General features: G+C 39.1%; 1 protein-coding gene across 12 annotated transcripts in view; it reads left to right on the forward strand.

Annotated features, from left to right (window-relative positions):
• Positions 1-18,025, forward strand: part of LOC105471497 (doublecortin domain containing 1) — a 503,306-nt gene that overhangs the window by 21,620 nt on the left and 463,661 nt on the right. For 11 of the 12 annotated variants that reach the window (XR_011610715.1, XM_011723979.3, XM_071074912.1 and 8 more), the window contains exons 2-3: positions 10,344-10,461; positions 17,666-17,835. Coding sequence is in view for 11 of the 12 variants with exons in the window: in XM_011723979.3 (XP_011722281.2) it covers positions 10,438-10,461; positions 17,666-17,835 (194 nt within the window). In the remaining variant the exon portion in view is untranslated. Of the gene's footprint in view, positions 1-6,846; positions 6,925-10,343; positions 10,462-17,665; positions 17,836-18,025 lie in introns of those variants that run through there. The other variant, XM_071074909.1, reaches the window with a different exon arrangement.

An 18,025-nucleotide genomic window follows, 5' to 3' on the forward strand; every position in this document is an offset into this window, starting at 1 on the left:
TGCCTTTGTCCTTTCATCTTATGATGACAAACATTGCCTGGACAAACATTATCTGGGTCCATTATTTCATTAGAGTTTATGCAATGGTGATTTTCTAATTCTTTTGTTCCATCTATATTTATTAGCTGTGATTCTTCTATTAAGAATTTTTTTTCATCATCTATTTGTTTCTCTTGAATTATAGCCAACTCAGGAAAGAAGAAAAAGTACATTTCTTTTCCAGGACACTAAGTTGGTGCTCCAACAATCTCCAAAGATGAGCGATGAAAATTGAAGTATAAATTTTAATTTTAGTATTATTAGATACTCATGGATTTATATGTTGATTTTTATTTTTTACTCTTCAAAGTGTCCCATTTTTGGCCAGTGGAATTACCTTTAAGGTGACTCCTGTGTGCTTTTGACACTCCCCACATGAAAGAGTGTGTAGTAGAGCTTTCTAGAGAAACGGAGAAACAACAGGATGTGTGTGAATATAGATGATGGAGATAGAGTTTCTTGTTTTAAGAGAGTTCTTTGTTTTAAGCATGACAAGGGGTCACACATACACATATACATAGATATTTTAATATTGAATACTGTAGATATTTTAAAACATTAAAAACATTAACAAGCTCTTCTTCAGCAAAGTTTTTCCTTAAACTTATATATTTATTCCATTTTTTCATAGAATTTTATCATTTATAATTGAAAGTTTTTTATAGGCTACTCGGTCTTACATAACATGTTGTTATCTGCAATAACAACATTCTATAATAAGGTTTTTTTTTTTAAAAAAAAATGGCCTTTGACCATAAGGTTATAAGTGTAGAAAAATTTCATCAGGATTGGGTTTTCATTATAATTATTGGTAGCATGCAGTTATTCAAAACAGCATGAATATATTACCATTTCTGATATTTAGCAAACATAAAAAGAAAATTTATGAAAAAATATATTAGTAATATAGGTTGGGGAGAGCATGCATAATTTCTTGATTAAAGGAATTGTGGAGTTGTTTCTTGGTTTGAAACCTTGGAATGGGCCAAAAGGAAATATTTTTCTTTTGTAAAATGAGAAATAGAGACTGTCCAAGATTGAACTCTAGTTAGGACAGGCAGCTTCTTAGAAGATGTACTTTTTTAAAGTACCTCTATATAGAAGGCAAGAATCTAGAAGCTGGTTTTCTTAAAACTATCCGCACTTGCATGCCCTTTGGAAAATCTACATGAACTGTTCCAACTTGAGGACCACCAAGACTCTGTTCTCCAATAGCTGACACATGGTGCCTACTATGTGCCAAACACATCAGCTTTATGAAGTGATTACTATTTTTATCCCCATTTTGCAGATGAAGAAACTGAAGCACAAAGATGTTATATAACTTGTCCAAAGTGACGCAGCTTGTAAGTGGGCAGCAGGGAGGCAAACCCGGTCACTGTGGCTCCAGAGTCCAGACTCAACCACTATGGACATGAATGTCTTTTTTAAAAAAGGGTGGAAGGTTACCCTAGGTAGGGGCATCAGAGGGGAGCACATAGTGATCTAAAATTGTTGCGAAATAGGAAGTAAAGGAAAAATTGTAGTTTTTCTGTGTGTCAGTGAATAAATTATGCATGTGTTAATAAAACATAAGTCAATGCCTTTATCTGTATTCTTTAGAGTACCATAATATTTAGTGTCAGTCAAATTAAAATTAACACATTTTTATTTTTTTAATTTCTAATGAACAATTAGTTCTCGTTTAATTGGCAATGTGCAGGGGTGTTATCTGAAACCCTGTTACTGTCGTGTTTTGCATATTCTACTTAGCCTGTGAATATGTTCTACTTCTAGTGAGGATGACACTGTTTATAGATATATTACAGAAAAAATATTTATTTAATAATGGTAATGATTTCACACTTATATAACTAATCCTACTAGAAGCATTTTGAAAGATTTTTCATTTTATTTATTTATTTATTTATTTATTTATTTATTTATTTATTTTGAGATGGAGTCTCACTCTGTTGCCCAGGCTGGAGTGCAGTGCCGTGATCTCGGCTCACTGCAATCTCTGCCTCCTGGGTTCAAGCAATTCTCCTCCCTCAGCCTCCTGAGTAGCTGGGATTACAGGTATCCATCACCACACCTGGCTAATTTTTTGTATTTTTAGTAGAGATAGGGTTTCACCATGTTGGCCAGACTGGTCATGAATTCCTGACCTCGAGTGATCTACCCACCGTGGCCTCCCAAAGTGCTGGGATTATGGGTGTGAGCCACTGTGCCCTGCCTTTATTTTATTTTTTCAAGTGACAGGATCAGACAGGGCATGGTGGCTCACACCTGTAATCCCAGCACTTTGGGAAACTGAGGTGGGCAGATCACTTTAAGTCAGGAGTTCGAGACCAGCCTGACCAACATGGAGAAACCCCATCTCAACTAAAAATACAAAAATTAGCCAGGCATGGTGGCGTATGCCTGTAATCTCAGCTACTTGGGAGGCCGAGGCAGGAGAATCACTTTAACCCAGGAGATGGAGGTTGTGGTGAGCCAAGATCATGCCATTGTACTCCAGTCTGGGCAACATGAGCGAAACTCCATCTCAAAAAAAAAAAAAAGAGACAGGGTCTTACTCTGACACCCAGGTTGGAGTGCAGTGGCATAGTCATACTCAGTGCAACCTTGAAATTCCTGGGCTCAAGTGATCCTGTCGCCTCAGTCTATCAAGTAGCCAGGACTATAGGAATGCACCACTCGGCCTGGCTAATATTTTAAATTTTTTTATTTGTAGAGATGGGTCTTGCCATGTTGTCCAAGCTGGCCTTGAACTACTGGGCTCAAGAGATCCTCCCACCTTGGCCTCTGAAAATGCTGAGATTATAAGCATGAGTCACTGCATCCAGCTTTGACTCCTGAACTACTTTATGGGGAAAAAAAAAATAATAAAAAAACTATACCTAACACTAAAATAATTACCTCTTTCACTGAAAGTTAGGATTATAATTGTGCATAAGTAAAAAAATAAAACTATTGCTGTTTTCTTCAGGTTATTTTTGAATAGTTAGATGCAAATTTTTTTAAATAATTGGATTATATAATAAACACACCAGGACAGTTGGTGGATTTTGTTCTGCAAGCGGTTTTACTCTTTAATCATATACTTTTGCCTTGCTATGCACAGCTGGATTTTTGCTTATAAGCATTTCTCAATTAGGACTCAACCTATGAAAGAATTCAACAGGCAATGGTTGTTAAAGATGCCTTAGAAGAGAGCCTCACCCCTCCTATCATGAAACATTTAAAGGAGGAGGGAGAGAGAGGGCCAACAGAGGAGTGCTGGGCAGAGAAAAGCACCCTCTCTTATTAAACTATGTATAGACAGATACTTTTTCTTATTTGATGCAGATTAGAACATTTATTGAATGTTTACGATGTACCAAGTCCTGTGCCAAATGCTTTCAAGTTCACTGTTTCATTTAATCCTCATAACCATGTAGTTACCCTGTTTTGCACATGAGAAGACTGAGGCTGAAAAATTTTGTGATACTTAAGGTCACCTAGTTAGAAAGTGCAAGAGAAAGACATGATCATCCTCTTATGTCAATAGGTATGAATTCCTCCATAATACTTGTGGGTGTAAGTTACATTATATTGCTTTTATTTTTCCATATGCTAAGTTAGCAGCAAGTGTAGTCTCATAATCTTTGAGCTTCCCATCTCCTGTAGATTATCTATGAACCTTAGGTGTTAATTGTTTTTCAAAAGGAAAGTTCTCCAGCTGCCCCCTCCCAAATGAGAATGACCCTTACTGTCAGTTAGTTTGTCTGTTGGTGCTGCTGGTACTATTGGTGGTGCTGCCATTGCCATAGCTTCTTGCTGACCCACGTCACCATTACTGATCTCATTGGCATCCATCATCTGACTCGCTCTATTGGTCCTTGCTTCAGGAAAGTCTTTCTGGCACCAGTTCCGCCTCAGCCTTGAAAGGCAACATGGTCTTTGAAAGAGGGTATATTAGTCAGGATTCTACAGAGAAACAATACCAAAAAAAATTGTGTGTGTGTGTGTATGTGTAGTCATGCATTACGTAAGAATGTTTTGCTTAAGGATAGACTACATTTACAGTGGCACTCCCATGAGATTATAATGGAGCTGAAAAATTCTTATCACCTAGTGACATAGCTATTGTAATGTTGTAGTGCAATGTATTACTTTTCTATGTTTAGATACACAAATACTTACTATAGTGTTAAAATTGCCTACGGTATTCTACACAGTAACATGCTGTACAGGTTTGTAGCCAAGGACCAATCAGCTATACCATAGAGGCTAGGTATATATTATGCCTTCTAGATTTATGTAAGTATACTGTATGATATTTGCCCAATGAAATCACCTAATGGTGGATTTCTCAGAACATATCCTCATTGTTAAGCAACGCATGTCTGTCTGTCTGTCTATCTATCTATCCATCCATCCATCCATCCATCCATCCATCCATCCATCCATCTATCTGCATATATATAAAAGTGCAATTTCCATTCTTAACCAAACCAAACATAACTCAGAGATTCTACTTGCAGGGTGAACTGGTCTCAATGTTATTTTGTCATCACTTTCTTCTTGGACCAATACAATGCTTCACTGCACTGGACACTGTTGTTGAATTCCCTACCTGTGAAAGCAGTTTCTGGAGAACTTTGGCTTGAAATGCATATACTTAGACAAGTTCTTTCTTCTGAACCATCCTTTTTGCTGCCCCCTTCTGGAAGCCATTGTCACCTGCAGAAAAGCTCCTCCCTACTAGCTCTCCTCCCAAGATGTGGAAAGGCAAAGTCCACAAACTCCAGCAGGTTCATGGGAGGCTTTCATGTTGGACATCTCCTACTCATCAGTCAACCAGTGGTGTCCTTACCTGCTTGCCAGAGACCTCAAGTTCCATGGGTCCAAAACCAAATTCATTCTCTCACCCTCCACCAATTTCTCTTCCACCTTGTTTTCTCCTTCCCTTCTCTTTCTACTCGTTCTTTGATCAATATATATATATATGAAGAGAGAGAGAGAGAGGAAGATTAATTGATTGATTTTTAAGAATTGGCTCCCGTGATTGCAGAGGCTGTGTGAGTCCAAAATCTGATGGGGTAGGCTGGCAGGCTAGAGACTTAGAGAAGGGGTGCAATTCAAGTCCAAAGACAACCTGCTGAAAGAATTCCTTCTTACCCAGGGGAAGTCAGTCTTTTTTCTATAAAAGCTTTAAACTGATTAGATGAGACCCACCCACGTTATGGAGGGTAAACTGCTTTACTCAGAGTCTACCCATTTAAATGTTAATCTCATCCAAAAAAAAAAAAAAAAAAAAAAAAAAAACCTTCACAGAAAACATCCAGAACAATGGTTGATCAAATAGCTGGTCACCATGGCCCTGCCAAGTTGACCCATAAAATTAACCATCACAGTGTCTAACACAGTTTCTTCAGTATTGTGCTCAATTAGGGTACCCATCACTGGTTCCCCCAGATCACAGCTACAGTTACCTGGCCCTTTAAATCCACCTCTCCCTCTCCTTTCCTCCCTCCCTCCTGCTCCTCTCCTTCTCTCTCACAGAACCACATATACTCCACAGACTCATTTTTTCCCAAGATCTCACTGCCCCAGAATAGTTGTGCTGGGGTAGATTTATCTACTGCAGACCAATTCTTGCCAATCTTTTTTATGTCCTGGGAAATCCAGCAATTTAACTTAAAGACCTTTTAGGCACAGATTTTAAAAATGCAATAAGGTCCTGTGTATCATCCCTGGGTAAAGGAAAAGCAGACCTCTGAAGTAGGAAATCCCACTTACCACTGGGAGTGGAGCTAGTGAGGAGGAAATGCTTTTTGTTCTTCCTTGAAGAGTAAAACATTATTTTCATCAAGATAAAAACAGAGACTTTTTGGTGCCTTCTTTAAAAAGCAGCAAACAGTAAATCTTTGGTGAGTCCCATGGGTACATATGCAACCATAGAGACATAGGATAGTACCTTCTCATTTAAAAAGGAGGCTATTTAAATATAGATAGGTGCAGCCTAGACATCTTGATTTGCCTGGAACAGGCCCAGTTTGGATAATAAATTATTTGGCTAGGTTAGATAGAATTAACATTGAAAATTTGTCAAAACTATCTACTTTAGTCCATTAGGGAATCCTTTCTTCTGTGATTACAGTGTTGCTGATGTGAACAAATGTGTTCTTGGCAGCTGAAGTACAATTTCCCTTATTTCTTTAACAAATATTTATTGCATATCTACTATGTCCTAGACACTGAATTAAGCACTATGAATGCAAAGTGAACAGGACAGACTAGTCTCAGCTCTCATAAAATTTTTTTTAACTGTAATATTGGAGAGTTACTTCAGGTATTACTAGTATATATTGAATGAAGCAAGGAAACTGATCAATGTATATATTTGTTTCCATAGTATCTCACTCTGGGCTGCTATGACAAAGTACCTTAGACTGAATAATATACAAACAATAGAAATTTATTCCTCACAGTTCTGGAAGCTGGTATTTCTAAGACTAAGGCACCAGCAGTGTCTGGTGAGTGCCTGCTTCCTTATTGATAATGTGCCCTTGCATTGTAAAAAGAGTTCACCCTTATGACTTAATTGCCTCCCTGAAGGCCCTGCCTCATAATAACATCACATTGGGGATTAAATTTCAACTTAGAAATTTGGCAGGGGGTAGAGGGGCCACAAACATTCTGACCATAGCACATAGGAAAACTCATTCTTAATTTCAGGCAACCAACTGACTTAAACATGAACTTTGGGAAATGGAAAAAAAGAAGTCTATTTCATTATACTAAGTTGGCTTCTCTTTTTCTAAATCATCAACAGTATAGGAGCAGTGTGAGCAAAGGTCTAGAGACTGGAAATAAATAGCGTGTACAAGATGTTAAGAAAGTTTACATTGAGGACAGGTAAGAAAAAAAGGTTTATTTCTTACTCATATAAGAGTTTATTTCTTACTTACAATGTAAAGTTTATATTGAGGACGAGTAAGAAAAAAAGGCTTATTTCTTACTCATATAAAAGTCTGAAGGGCTAGTATAATGCTCTAAGGCCTTCCATTTTGTTGCTGTGCTGTGAGTAGCTTCCATTCCCAAAGTCACAGATGGTGCATTCATGATCATTCATGGCTATTCCAGCTTTAAGCCATGATCACATTCCAGATATCAGGTAGGAAGAAAAGAAGGCTGAAAATCATGCCCCATACCCCCTTCTTTGGTGACAGTTCCCATAAGTCACATATGCCACTTCCTCTTACCTTCTGCTGACCAGAATTTAGTCATGTGGTCATGTGGCAACATGTAGATGGAAAAAAGGCTTTAGCTGGACACTAAAGATAACAGATTTTAGTGAACATCTAACAGTTTACTCCATAATCCAACCTTTTAGCCACCAAAAATCTTTGGTACACCCTTCTTCCTGTAGATAGAACATAACTACCTATTCTTGATCATACATGCCTGTTCTAGCTTTTAATTATGTATGTGAACCCCCAAATATGATTCATTTGAATATGACTCAGAATCTAGGCTGTTGGGTTAATGCACAGTCCTTTTCATTAATTCCAAGTGGTCTGGTAACCTGTAAACTAAAAGTTAATGCATTTGCGACATCACACATAACACAATGGATGTATATTTGGAAAGGAGGAGAATAGGATTAACACAAGAGTCACTGGTTTATAGTGGTTATCAATTCTGCTAGACTAGGTAGGAATTGTAAAAGTTCCCTTCTCTAGCAGTGGAGCAATTTCCTTGATTAGTTCATCAGAGTACTCCTAATTCTGCCTTTTGGAAAGGGTCTTCCTTGTACATTGTACTTCCTGACCACATCTGATGTGGTCAATGGAGAATTTGCTGTTCTAGAGTGCTGAACAGATTTTGCAACCCGCTTCCTGCTGATACAAATGTGGGCATGAGATCTGATTACAGGTCAGTCATGTTTTTTGGCCAGCTTTATGATTTCTTTAGCAATTTAACACTGCTTCTTCTTCTTCTCCTAAATTAGTAGACTTCCAGTCTATAGATAATCCCATGTTTACAGCCAAAGATCACGTCTAGACACTAGTTTTAAGCCTGAGTACTGGTTTTTTATTCACTGACTCTGTGCTTCAACATAAAGGTGATTCCTTTGAGGTCTCCTAACACAATAAGCTTGGGTGGAAAAACAACAACCTTAATCTGATCTTTGACAGCTAGGCTAGTTTTATTGATTGATTGATTGAGACAGGGTCTCACTCTCACCCAGGCTGGAGTGCAGTGGCATGATCATGGCTCACTGCAGCCTCAATCTCCTGGGCTCAAGCAGTCTTCTTGCCTCAGCCTCCCAAGTAGCTAGGACTAGAGGTGTGTGCCATCATACCCAGTTAAGTTATTTTTTGTAGAGTCGGGGTCTCACTATGTTTTCCAGACTGGTCTCAAACTCCTGGACTCAAGCAGTCCTTCTCAGCCAACCAAAGTGTTGGGATTACAGGCGTGATCCATCACACCCAACCAATGAAGAATTCTTAAAGAAAAGTGTTTTTTAAAAGCTTGGAACCACAGTCTCATCTTCTGTAGCCATCACTGTAGAGTGCTACTTTTTATAGTTTCAGTTTGAGATACATGAATAGTTGAATTCTTCAATTCTGCAGGGGCCAAAGTCCCAAATTACTGGACTCTGAGTTAAATTTATATTTTAAGCCATTCTAGTGTTCTCCTTATTTCTTTGCTCTAAGTAAATACCATGTATTTTAGGTTCTTGAAAGCAATTTATGTCAAGAGAACGTCAGGTGTTTCAGGATTAGGTTTGACTGCAAGTAACAAAGACCCAAATTTACACTGTTTTGGAAAAACTAGGTGTTTATTTCTCATGTAAAAATCTGGAGGTAGGTAGTCCAGGGTTGGTATGGTACTCTATGTTGTCAGAGGTTCAGACTCCTTCAATCCTCCCTCAGTCCTGGCTTTCATTTTCAGCATCTCATCAAAGTTAAAGACCAATCCAGGACTAGCCATTGTTTTCATTCTAGGTAGTAGAAGGAAGGATAAAGAAGGGTACACTCACTTTCATGGACCATCTCCACTAACATGTCATTGGCCAGAACATGTTCATATGGCCCTACCCAGCTGCAAGGAAAACTGGAAAATACAGTCTTTATTTTAGGAAACCATATGTCTCAAATAAAATCAGGGATTCTAGTTTTGTAAAAGGAACAAGGAATGGATATTGGCAGACAATTGGCAGTCTCTGCCACAAAGTTTATGTAAGTATTAGAAAATACTAACATATGGACACATTAGGACATTGCAATACAATTTCAATGCATTTGGTGCATTCTTAACAAAGAATTAAAAATTATCTTTTTTTAAAAAATCATATTGCTAAACACTCTGTGAGCTTACTAGTTCTTGCAAAGCCCTAACAATGCCCTGCAAGGTCCAGTGTTGTGTTCATCTCTTCCATTCCCTTTCTAACCTCATCCCAACTACATTCTCCCTTGTTCATCTATTCATCTACTTTTGCTGTTCTTCACACTTGCCAGATATATCCCACCTTAGGACCTTCTGGATGCCTGCCCTAAGACACCCTCCTGGGTCTCCCTGGGTATCTGCATGACTAACTTTCTTGCCTCTTTTATGTCTTTGCCCAGATGCTACCAGCTCTATGAGGCCTATGCTGACAACCCTATTTAAAGTTACAATTCCCTCCACTCCCACATATTGCCAATTTACCTTTGCCTCATCAGTTTTCCCCTGTAGCATTTATTACCTATTAACATCTGTACAATTTGCTTATTTATGATGTTTATTGTTTATTATCTGTTCCCACTTGAAAGTACTGCATAGGGCACAATGGTTCTTTTTCTGCTTCGTTCACTGATTTTAAGTGCCTAGAACAATGTCAGATACATTGTAGGTGATCGATGAATAATGTGTGAATGAATGAAAGCATTTATTTCAGAACAAAACTAAAAAAGTAAAAGTAATTTTATTTACCTTAAAAGTAATGTATTTTCCTTAGGCCTGGCATGTAATCTTAATTTGGGACTCCTCTTCATTGTCTTAGTGGGCTACTTCAGAGATGAGATTTTATAACTATTTTCATCAGTATTGTGAGACCATGATTACACCCTGGAAAGGATCCTATAGATCAAGGGTTCCCAACCTGCAGGTACAGGTCTCCAACCCTTGGGTCTATAGAAAAATTGTTTTCCATGAGACCAGTCCCTGGTATCAAAAAGGTTGGGGACTGCTGCTGTAAATAAGATTCTTTGACATGATTTCTTATGGGCATATTGTTTTGGTCTTTTGGTCAAATTAGATTGTCTGTGTGTGTTACTCAATATTTCTAGATTGCAAATAAGAAAATCCCAGATTCCATTCCAAGATGGCCAAATAGGAACAGCTCCAGCCTGCAGTTCCCAGTGTGACTGACACAGAAGACGGATGATTTCTGCATTTCCACCTAAGGTACCTAGTTCATCTCATTAGAACTGGTTGGACAGTAGGTGCAGCCCACGGAGGGTGAGCTGAAGCAGGGCAGGGCATCACTTCACCCAGGAAGTGCAAGGGGTTGGGGGATTTCCCTTTCCTAGCCAAGGGAAGCCATGACAGATGGTACCTGGAAAAACAGGACACTCCAGCCCAAATACTGTGCTTTTCCAATGGTCTTAGTAAACGACACACCAGGAGATTATATCCCGCACCTGGCTCAGTGGGTCCCATGCCCATGGAGCCTTGCACACTACTAGTGCAGCAGTCTGAGGTTGGCCTGTGAGGCAGTAGCCTGGCAGGGGGAGGAGCATCTGCCATTGCTGAGGCTTGAGTAGGTAAACAAAGCAGCTGGGAAACTCAAACTAGGCAGAGTCCACCACAGCTCAGCAAGGCCTACTGCCTCTAGACCCCACCTCGGGGCAGGGCATAGCTGAACACAAGGCAGCAGAAGCTTCTGCAGTCTTAAACGTCCCTGTCTGACAGCTCTGAAGAGAGCAGTGGTTCTCCCAGCATGGTGTTTGAGCTCGGAGAGCAGACAGACTGCCTCCTCAGTGGGTCCCTGACCCCCGTGTACCCTAACTGGGAGACACCTCCCAGTAGGGGCTGACTGCCATCTCATACAGGTGGGTGCCCCTCTGGGATGAAGTTTCCAGAGGAAGGATCAGGCAGCAGTTTTTGCTATTCTGCAATATTTGCTGTTCTGCAGCCTCCACTGGTGATACCCAGGCAAACAGGGTCTGGAGTGGACCTCCAGCAACCTCCAACAGACCTTCAGTTGAGGGACCTGACTGTTAGAAGGAAAACTAACAAATAGAAAGGAATAGCATCAACATCGACAAAAAGGACATCCACACCAAAACCCCATCTGTAGGTCACCAACATCAAAGACCAAAGGTAGATAAAACTACAAAGATGGAGAGAACCCAGAGCAGAAAAGCTGAAAAATCTAAAAACCAGAGCACCTCTTCTCCTCCAGAGAATTGCAGCTCCTCACCAGCAATGGAACAAAGCTGGACAGAGAATGACTTTGACAAGCTGACAGAAGTAGGCTTCAGAAGGTCGGTAATAACAAACTTCTCTGAGCTAAAGGAGGAGGTTCGAACCCATTGCAAGGAAGCTAAAAACCTTGAAAAAAGATTAAATGAATGGCTAACTAGAATAAAGTGTAGAGAAACCTTAAATGACCTGATGGAGCTGAAAACCATGGCACGGGAACTATGTGACGCGTGCACAAGCTTCAGTAGCCGATTCGATCAAGTGGAAGAAAGGGTATCGGTCATTGAAGATCAAATTAATGAAATAAAGTGAGAAGAGAAGTTTAGAGAAAAAAGAGTAAAAAGAAAAGAACAAAACCTCCAAGAAATATGGGACTATGTGAAAAGACCAAATCTATGTTTGATTGGTGTACCTGAAAGTGACAGGGAGAATGGAACCAAGTTGCAAAACACTCTTCAGGATATTATCCAGGACAACTTCCCCAACCTAGCAAGGCAGGCCAACATTCAAATTAAGGAAATACGGAGATCACCACCAGGATACTCTTCAAGAAGAGCAACCCCAAGACACATAATTGTCAGATCCACCAAGGTTGAAATGAAGGAAAAAATGTTAAGGGCAGCCAGAGAGAAAGGTTACCCACAAAGGGAAGCCCATCAGACTAACAGCAGATCTCTTGGCAGAAACTCTACAAACCAGAAGAGAGTGGGGGCCAATATTCAACATTCTTGAAGAAAAGAATTTTCAACCCAAAATTTCATATCCAGCCAAACTAAGCTTCGTAAATGAAGGAGAAATAAAATCCTTTACAGTCAAGCGAATGCTGAGAGATTTTGTCACCACCAGGCCTGCCTTACAAGAGCTCCTGAAGGAAGCACTAAACATGGAAAAAAAAAAACAACCAGTACCAGCCACTGCAAAAACCCCAAACTGTAAAGATCGTCGATGCTAGGAAGAAACTGCATCAACTAACGGGCAAAATAACCAGCTAACATCATAATGATAGGATCAAATTCACACATAAAAATATTAACCTTAAATGTAAATGGACTAAATGCCCCAGTTAAAAGACACAGACTGGGAAATTGGAGAAAGAGTCAAGACCCATCAGTGTGCTGTATTCAGGAGACCCATCTCACATGCAGAGACACACATAGGCTCAAAATAAAGGGATTGAGGAAGATCTACCAAGCAAATGGAAAGCCAAAAAAAGCAGGGGTTGCAATCCTTGTCTCTGATAAAACAGAGTTTAAACCAACAAAGATCAAAAGAGACAAAGAAGGCCATTACACAGTGGTAAAGGGATCAATTCAACAAGAAGACCTAACTATCCTAAATATATGTGCACCCAGTACAGGAGCACCGAGATTCATAAAGCAAGTCCTTAGAGACTTACAAAGAGACTTAGACTCCCACACAATAATAATGGGAGACTTTAACACCCCACTGTCGATATTAGACAGATCAATGAGACAGAAGGTTAAAAAGGATATCCAGGATTTGAACTCAGCTCTGCACCAAGCAGACCTAATAGACATCTACAGAACTCTCCACCCCAAATCAACAGAATATACATTCTTCTCAGCACCACATCGGACTTACTCCAAAATTGACCACATAGTTGGAAGTAAAAAGCACTCCTCCTCCTCAGCAAATGTAAAAGAACAGAAATCACAACAGTCTCTCAGACCACAGTGCAATCAAATTAAAACTCAGGATTAAGAAACTCACTCAAAACCACACAATTACATGGAAACTGAACAACCTGCTCCTGAATGACTACTGGGTACATAATGAAATGAAGGCAGAAATAAAGATGTTGTTTGAAACCAACAAGAACAAAGACACAACGTACCAGAATTTCTGGGATACATTTAAAGCAGTGTGTAGAGGGAAATTTATAGCACTAAATGCCCACAAGAGAAAGCAGGAAAGATCTAAAATCAACACCCTAACATCACAATTAAAAGAACTAGAGAAGCAAGAGCAAACAAATTCAAAAGCTAGCAGAAGGCAAGAAATAACTAATATCAGAGTAGATCTGGAGATAGAGACACAAAAAAACCTTCAAAAATTCAGTGAATCCAGGAGCTGTTTTTTTGAAAAGATCAACCAAATTGATAGGCTTCTAGAATATGAGCAGACACCTCTCAACAATAATAACGAAGAAAAGAGAGAAGAATCAAATAGATGCAATAAAAAAATGATAAAGGGGGTATCACCACTGATCCCACGGAAATACAAACTATCATCAGAGAATACTATAAACACCTCTATGCAAATAAACTAGAAAATCTAGAAGAAGAAATGGATAAATTCCTGGACACATTCACCCTCCCAAGACTAAACTAGGAAGAAGTTGAATCTCTGAATAGACCAATAGCAGGCTCTGAAATTAAGGCAACAATTAATAGTCCACCAACCAAAAAAAGTTCAGGACCAGACGGATTCACAGACAAATTCTACCAGAGGTACAAAGAGGAGCTGGTACCATTCCTTCTGAAACTATTCCAATCGACCGAAAAAGAGGGAATCCTCCCTAACTCATTTTATGAGGCCAGCATCATCCTGAAACCAAAATCTGACAGAGACACAACAAAAAAAGAGAATTTTAGACAAATATCCCTGATGAACATAGGTACGAAAATCCTCAATAACATACTGGCAAACCAAATCCAGTAGCACATCAAAAAGCTTATCCACCATGATCACTCGGCTTCATTCCTGGAATGCAAGGCTGGTTCAACATATGCAAATCAATAAACATAATCCATCATATAAAGTGAACCAACAACGAAAATCACATGATTATCTCAATAGATGCAGAAAAGGCCCTTGACAAAATTCAGCAGCCCTTTGTGCTAAAAATTCTCAATAAACTAGGTATTGATGGAATGTATCTCAAAATAATAAGTGCTATTTATGACAAACCCACAGCCAATGTTATACTGAATGGGCAAAATCTGGAAGCATTCCCTTTGAAAACTGGCACAAGAGAGGGATGCTCTCTCTCACAACTCATATTCAACAAAGTGTTAGAAATTCTGGCCAGGGCAATCAGGCAAGAGAAAGAAATAAAGGGTATTCAGTTAGGAAAAGAGGAAGTCAAATTGTCCCTGTTTGCAGATGACATGATTGCATATTTAGAAAACCCCATCATCTCAGCCCAAAATCTCCTTAAGCTGATAAGCAACTTCAGCAAAGTTTCAGCATAGAAAATCAATGTGCAAAAATCACAAGCATTTTTATACACCAATAACAGACAAACAGAGAACCAAATCATGAGTGAACTCCCCTTCACAATTGCTACAAAGAGAATAAAATACCTAGGAATTCAACTTACAAGAGATGTGAAGGACCTCTTAAAGGTGAACTACAAACCACTGCTCAATGAAATAAAAGAGGACACAAACAAATGGAAGAACATTCCATGCTCATGGATAGGAAGAATCAATATTGTGAAAATGGCCATACTGCCCAAGGTAATTTATAGATTCAATGCCATCCCCATCAAGCTACCAATGACTTTCTTCACAAAATTGGAAAAAACTACTTTAAACTTCATATGGAACCAAAAAAGAGCCCGCATTGCCTAGACAATCCTAAGCCAAAAGAACAAAGCTGGAGGCATCATGCTACCTGACTTCAAACTATACTACAAGGCTACAGTAACCAAAACAGCATGGTACTGGTACCAAAACAGAGATATAGACCAATGGAACAGAACAGAGGCCTCAGAAATAACACCATACATCTACAGCCATCTGCTCTTTGACAAATCTGACAAAAACAAGAAATGGGGAAAGGATTCCCTATTTAATAAATGGTATTGGGGAAACTGGCTAGCCACATGTAGAAAGCTGAAACTGGAACCCTTTCTTGCACCTTATAGAAAAATTAATTCAGGATGGATTAGAGACTTAAATGTTAGACCTAAAACCATAAAACCCTAGAATAAAACCTAGGCAATACCATTCAGGACATAGGCATGGGCAAGTACTTCATGACTAAAACACGAAAAGCAATGGCAACAAAAGTCAAAATTGACAAGTGGGATCTAAGTAAACTAAAGAACTTCTGCACAGCAAAAAAAAAAAAAAAAAAAAAAAAAAAAAAAAAAAAAAAAGCTACCATCAGAGTGAACAGGCAACCTACAGAATGGGAGAAAATTTTTGCAATCTACCCATCTGACAAAGGGCTAATATCCAGAATCTACAAAGAACTTAAACAAATTTATAAGAACGAAACAACCCCACCAAAAGTGGGCATAGAATATGAGCAGACACCTCTCAAAAGAAGACATTTATACAGTCAACAGACACATGAAAAAATGCTTATCATCACTGGTTATCAGAGAAATGCAAATCAAAACCACAATGAGATACCATCTCACACCAGTTAGAATGGCAATCATTAAAAAGTCAGGAAACAACAGGTGCTGGAGAGGATGTGGAGAAACAGGAATGCTTTTACACTGCTGGTGGGAGTGTAAACTGGTTCAACCATTGTGGAAGACAGTGTGGCAATTCCTCAAGGATCTAGAGCTAGAAATACCATTTGACCCAGCGATCCTGTTACTGGTTATAAGAATTATAAATCATGCTGCTATAAAGACAAATGCATACGTATGTTTATTGTGGCACTATTCACAATAGCAAAGACTTGGGACCAACCCAAATGTCCATCAGTGATATACTGGATTAAGAAAATGTGGCACATATACACCATGGAATACTATGCAGCCATAAAAAAGGATGAGTTCATGTCCTTTGCAGGGATATGAATGAAGCTGGAAACCATCATTCTGAGCAAACTCTCACAAGGACAGAAAACCAAACACCGCATGTTCTCACTCATAGGTGGGAATTGAACAATGAAAACACTTGGACACAGGGCAGGGAACATCACACCCCAGGGCCTGTCATGGGGTGTGGGACAGGGGGTGGGATAGCATTAGGAAAAATACCCAATGTAAATGACAAGTTAATGGGTACAGCAAACCAACATGGCACATGTATATGTATGTAACAAACCCACACATTGTGCATGTGTACCCTGGAACTTAAAGTATAATAAAAAAAAAAAAATAGAAAATCCCAACTCAAACTAGCTTAAGCAAAGAAAGAAAATTGTTGGCTCACGTACATAGGAAACTAAAGAGGTGGTTGTTTTTAATAGCTGGTTTTAGGGATTCAAATGTCATCACCAGGAATCTCACCTTCTGTCTCTTTCCACCTCTTATGTCTGCTTTCATATCTTTCGGCTTCATCTCAATGGGGGAGGTTTGCATTTTTCTTAAAGCTAGCAATCCAGCAGAATGGTGCTCTGCTTGCTTTCTTCATCAGGACTCTGATTTACCCATCTCTGTATGTGGAAGAATAGGGCATTTTGATTGGCTAGCCTTGTAGATATTCATTTCCACGCCTTGAAGGCAAGGCCACGTAATTGACAGACCCATCAGAATCAGTTCTGAAAAAGAGGGATGAAGGACAGATGAAAAAAAAAAAAAAGAAAGAAAAGAAAAGTCTTGTGGTGTGCTTTTTCGGTAACATATTTCACATACAATTTTGCTTATATAAGCAGTTTTTCAGAAAATAGCAAAAATTAAAATGCTTTGCAACAAACCAGCATTTTTTTTCTTTTCTTTTCTTTTCTTTTTTTTTTTTTTTTTGAGACAGAGTCTCGCTCTGTTGACCAGGCTGGAGTGCAGTGGCACGATCCCTGCAAGTTCCACCTCCTGGGTTCACGCCATTCTTCTGCCTCAGCCTCCTGAGTAGCTGGGACTACAGGCACCCACTACCGCACCTGGCTAATTTTTTTTTTTTTTTGTATTTTTAGTAGAGACAGGGTTTCACCGTGTTATCCAGGATGGTCTCTATCTCCTAACCTCGTGATCCCCCCGCCTCGGCCTCCCAAAATGCTGGGATTACAGGTGTGAGCCACCGTGCCCGGCCCATTTTTTTCATTCTTAAACAGTATTATACCAATTATAGACTTAGATTCATATTTTTTTTCTTTCTTTAGGCTCTCATCTGTTAATTTCTAAGGGAATTTCACATTTAATAATTGCTATATGGTCTAGAATAACATGATGACAAGTAAGTTGTAGTTAATACCCAGCCTCTACTTGTAATCTAGTAGACTTTTACATTTAAAATTAAATAACATTCTTTATCATTTTTAGCTGAAAATGACAAAAATAGGAGCAGAAGATCACAGAGAAGCACTATTTCAGTCTTCCTTATCCCCCTTGACTAAAACAATGGAAGTATTACAGCAAAGTTGTCCTGAAGACACCTTGGATGGGAATACTGTAAACCCAATTTACAAATATATTTTGAACGATTTACCAAGGTAAGAACATTATTTAAGCAGCTTAAACTAAATACTGAAGAGGATCAAAGTGTTTCTATAAAATAGTTTAAATGTTCAATCAGTCTTGGCTGGGCAAGGTGGCTCATGCCTGTAATCCCAGCACTTTGGGAGGCCTAGGCAGGTGGATTACTTGAGGTCAGGAGTTCGAGACCAGCCTGGCCAACATGGT

The sequence above is a fragment of the Macaca nemestrina genome, chromosome 12 (genome assembly GCF_043159975.1).
Source record: "Macaca nemestrina isolate mMacNem1 chromosome 12, mMacNem.hap1, whole genome shotgun sequence".
Classification (NCBI taxonomy): Eukaryota; Metazoa; Chordata; class Mammalia; order Primates; family Cercopithecidae; genus Macaca; species Macaca nemestrina.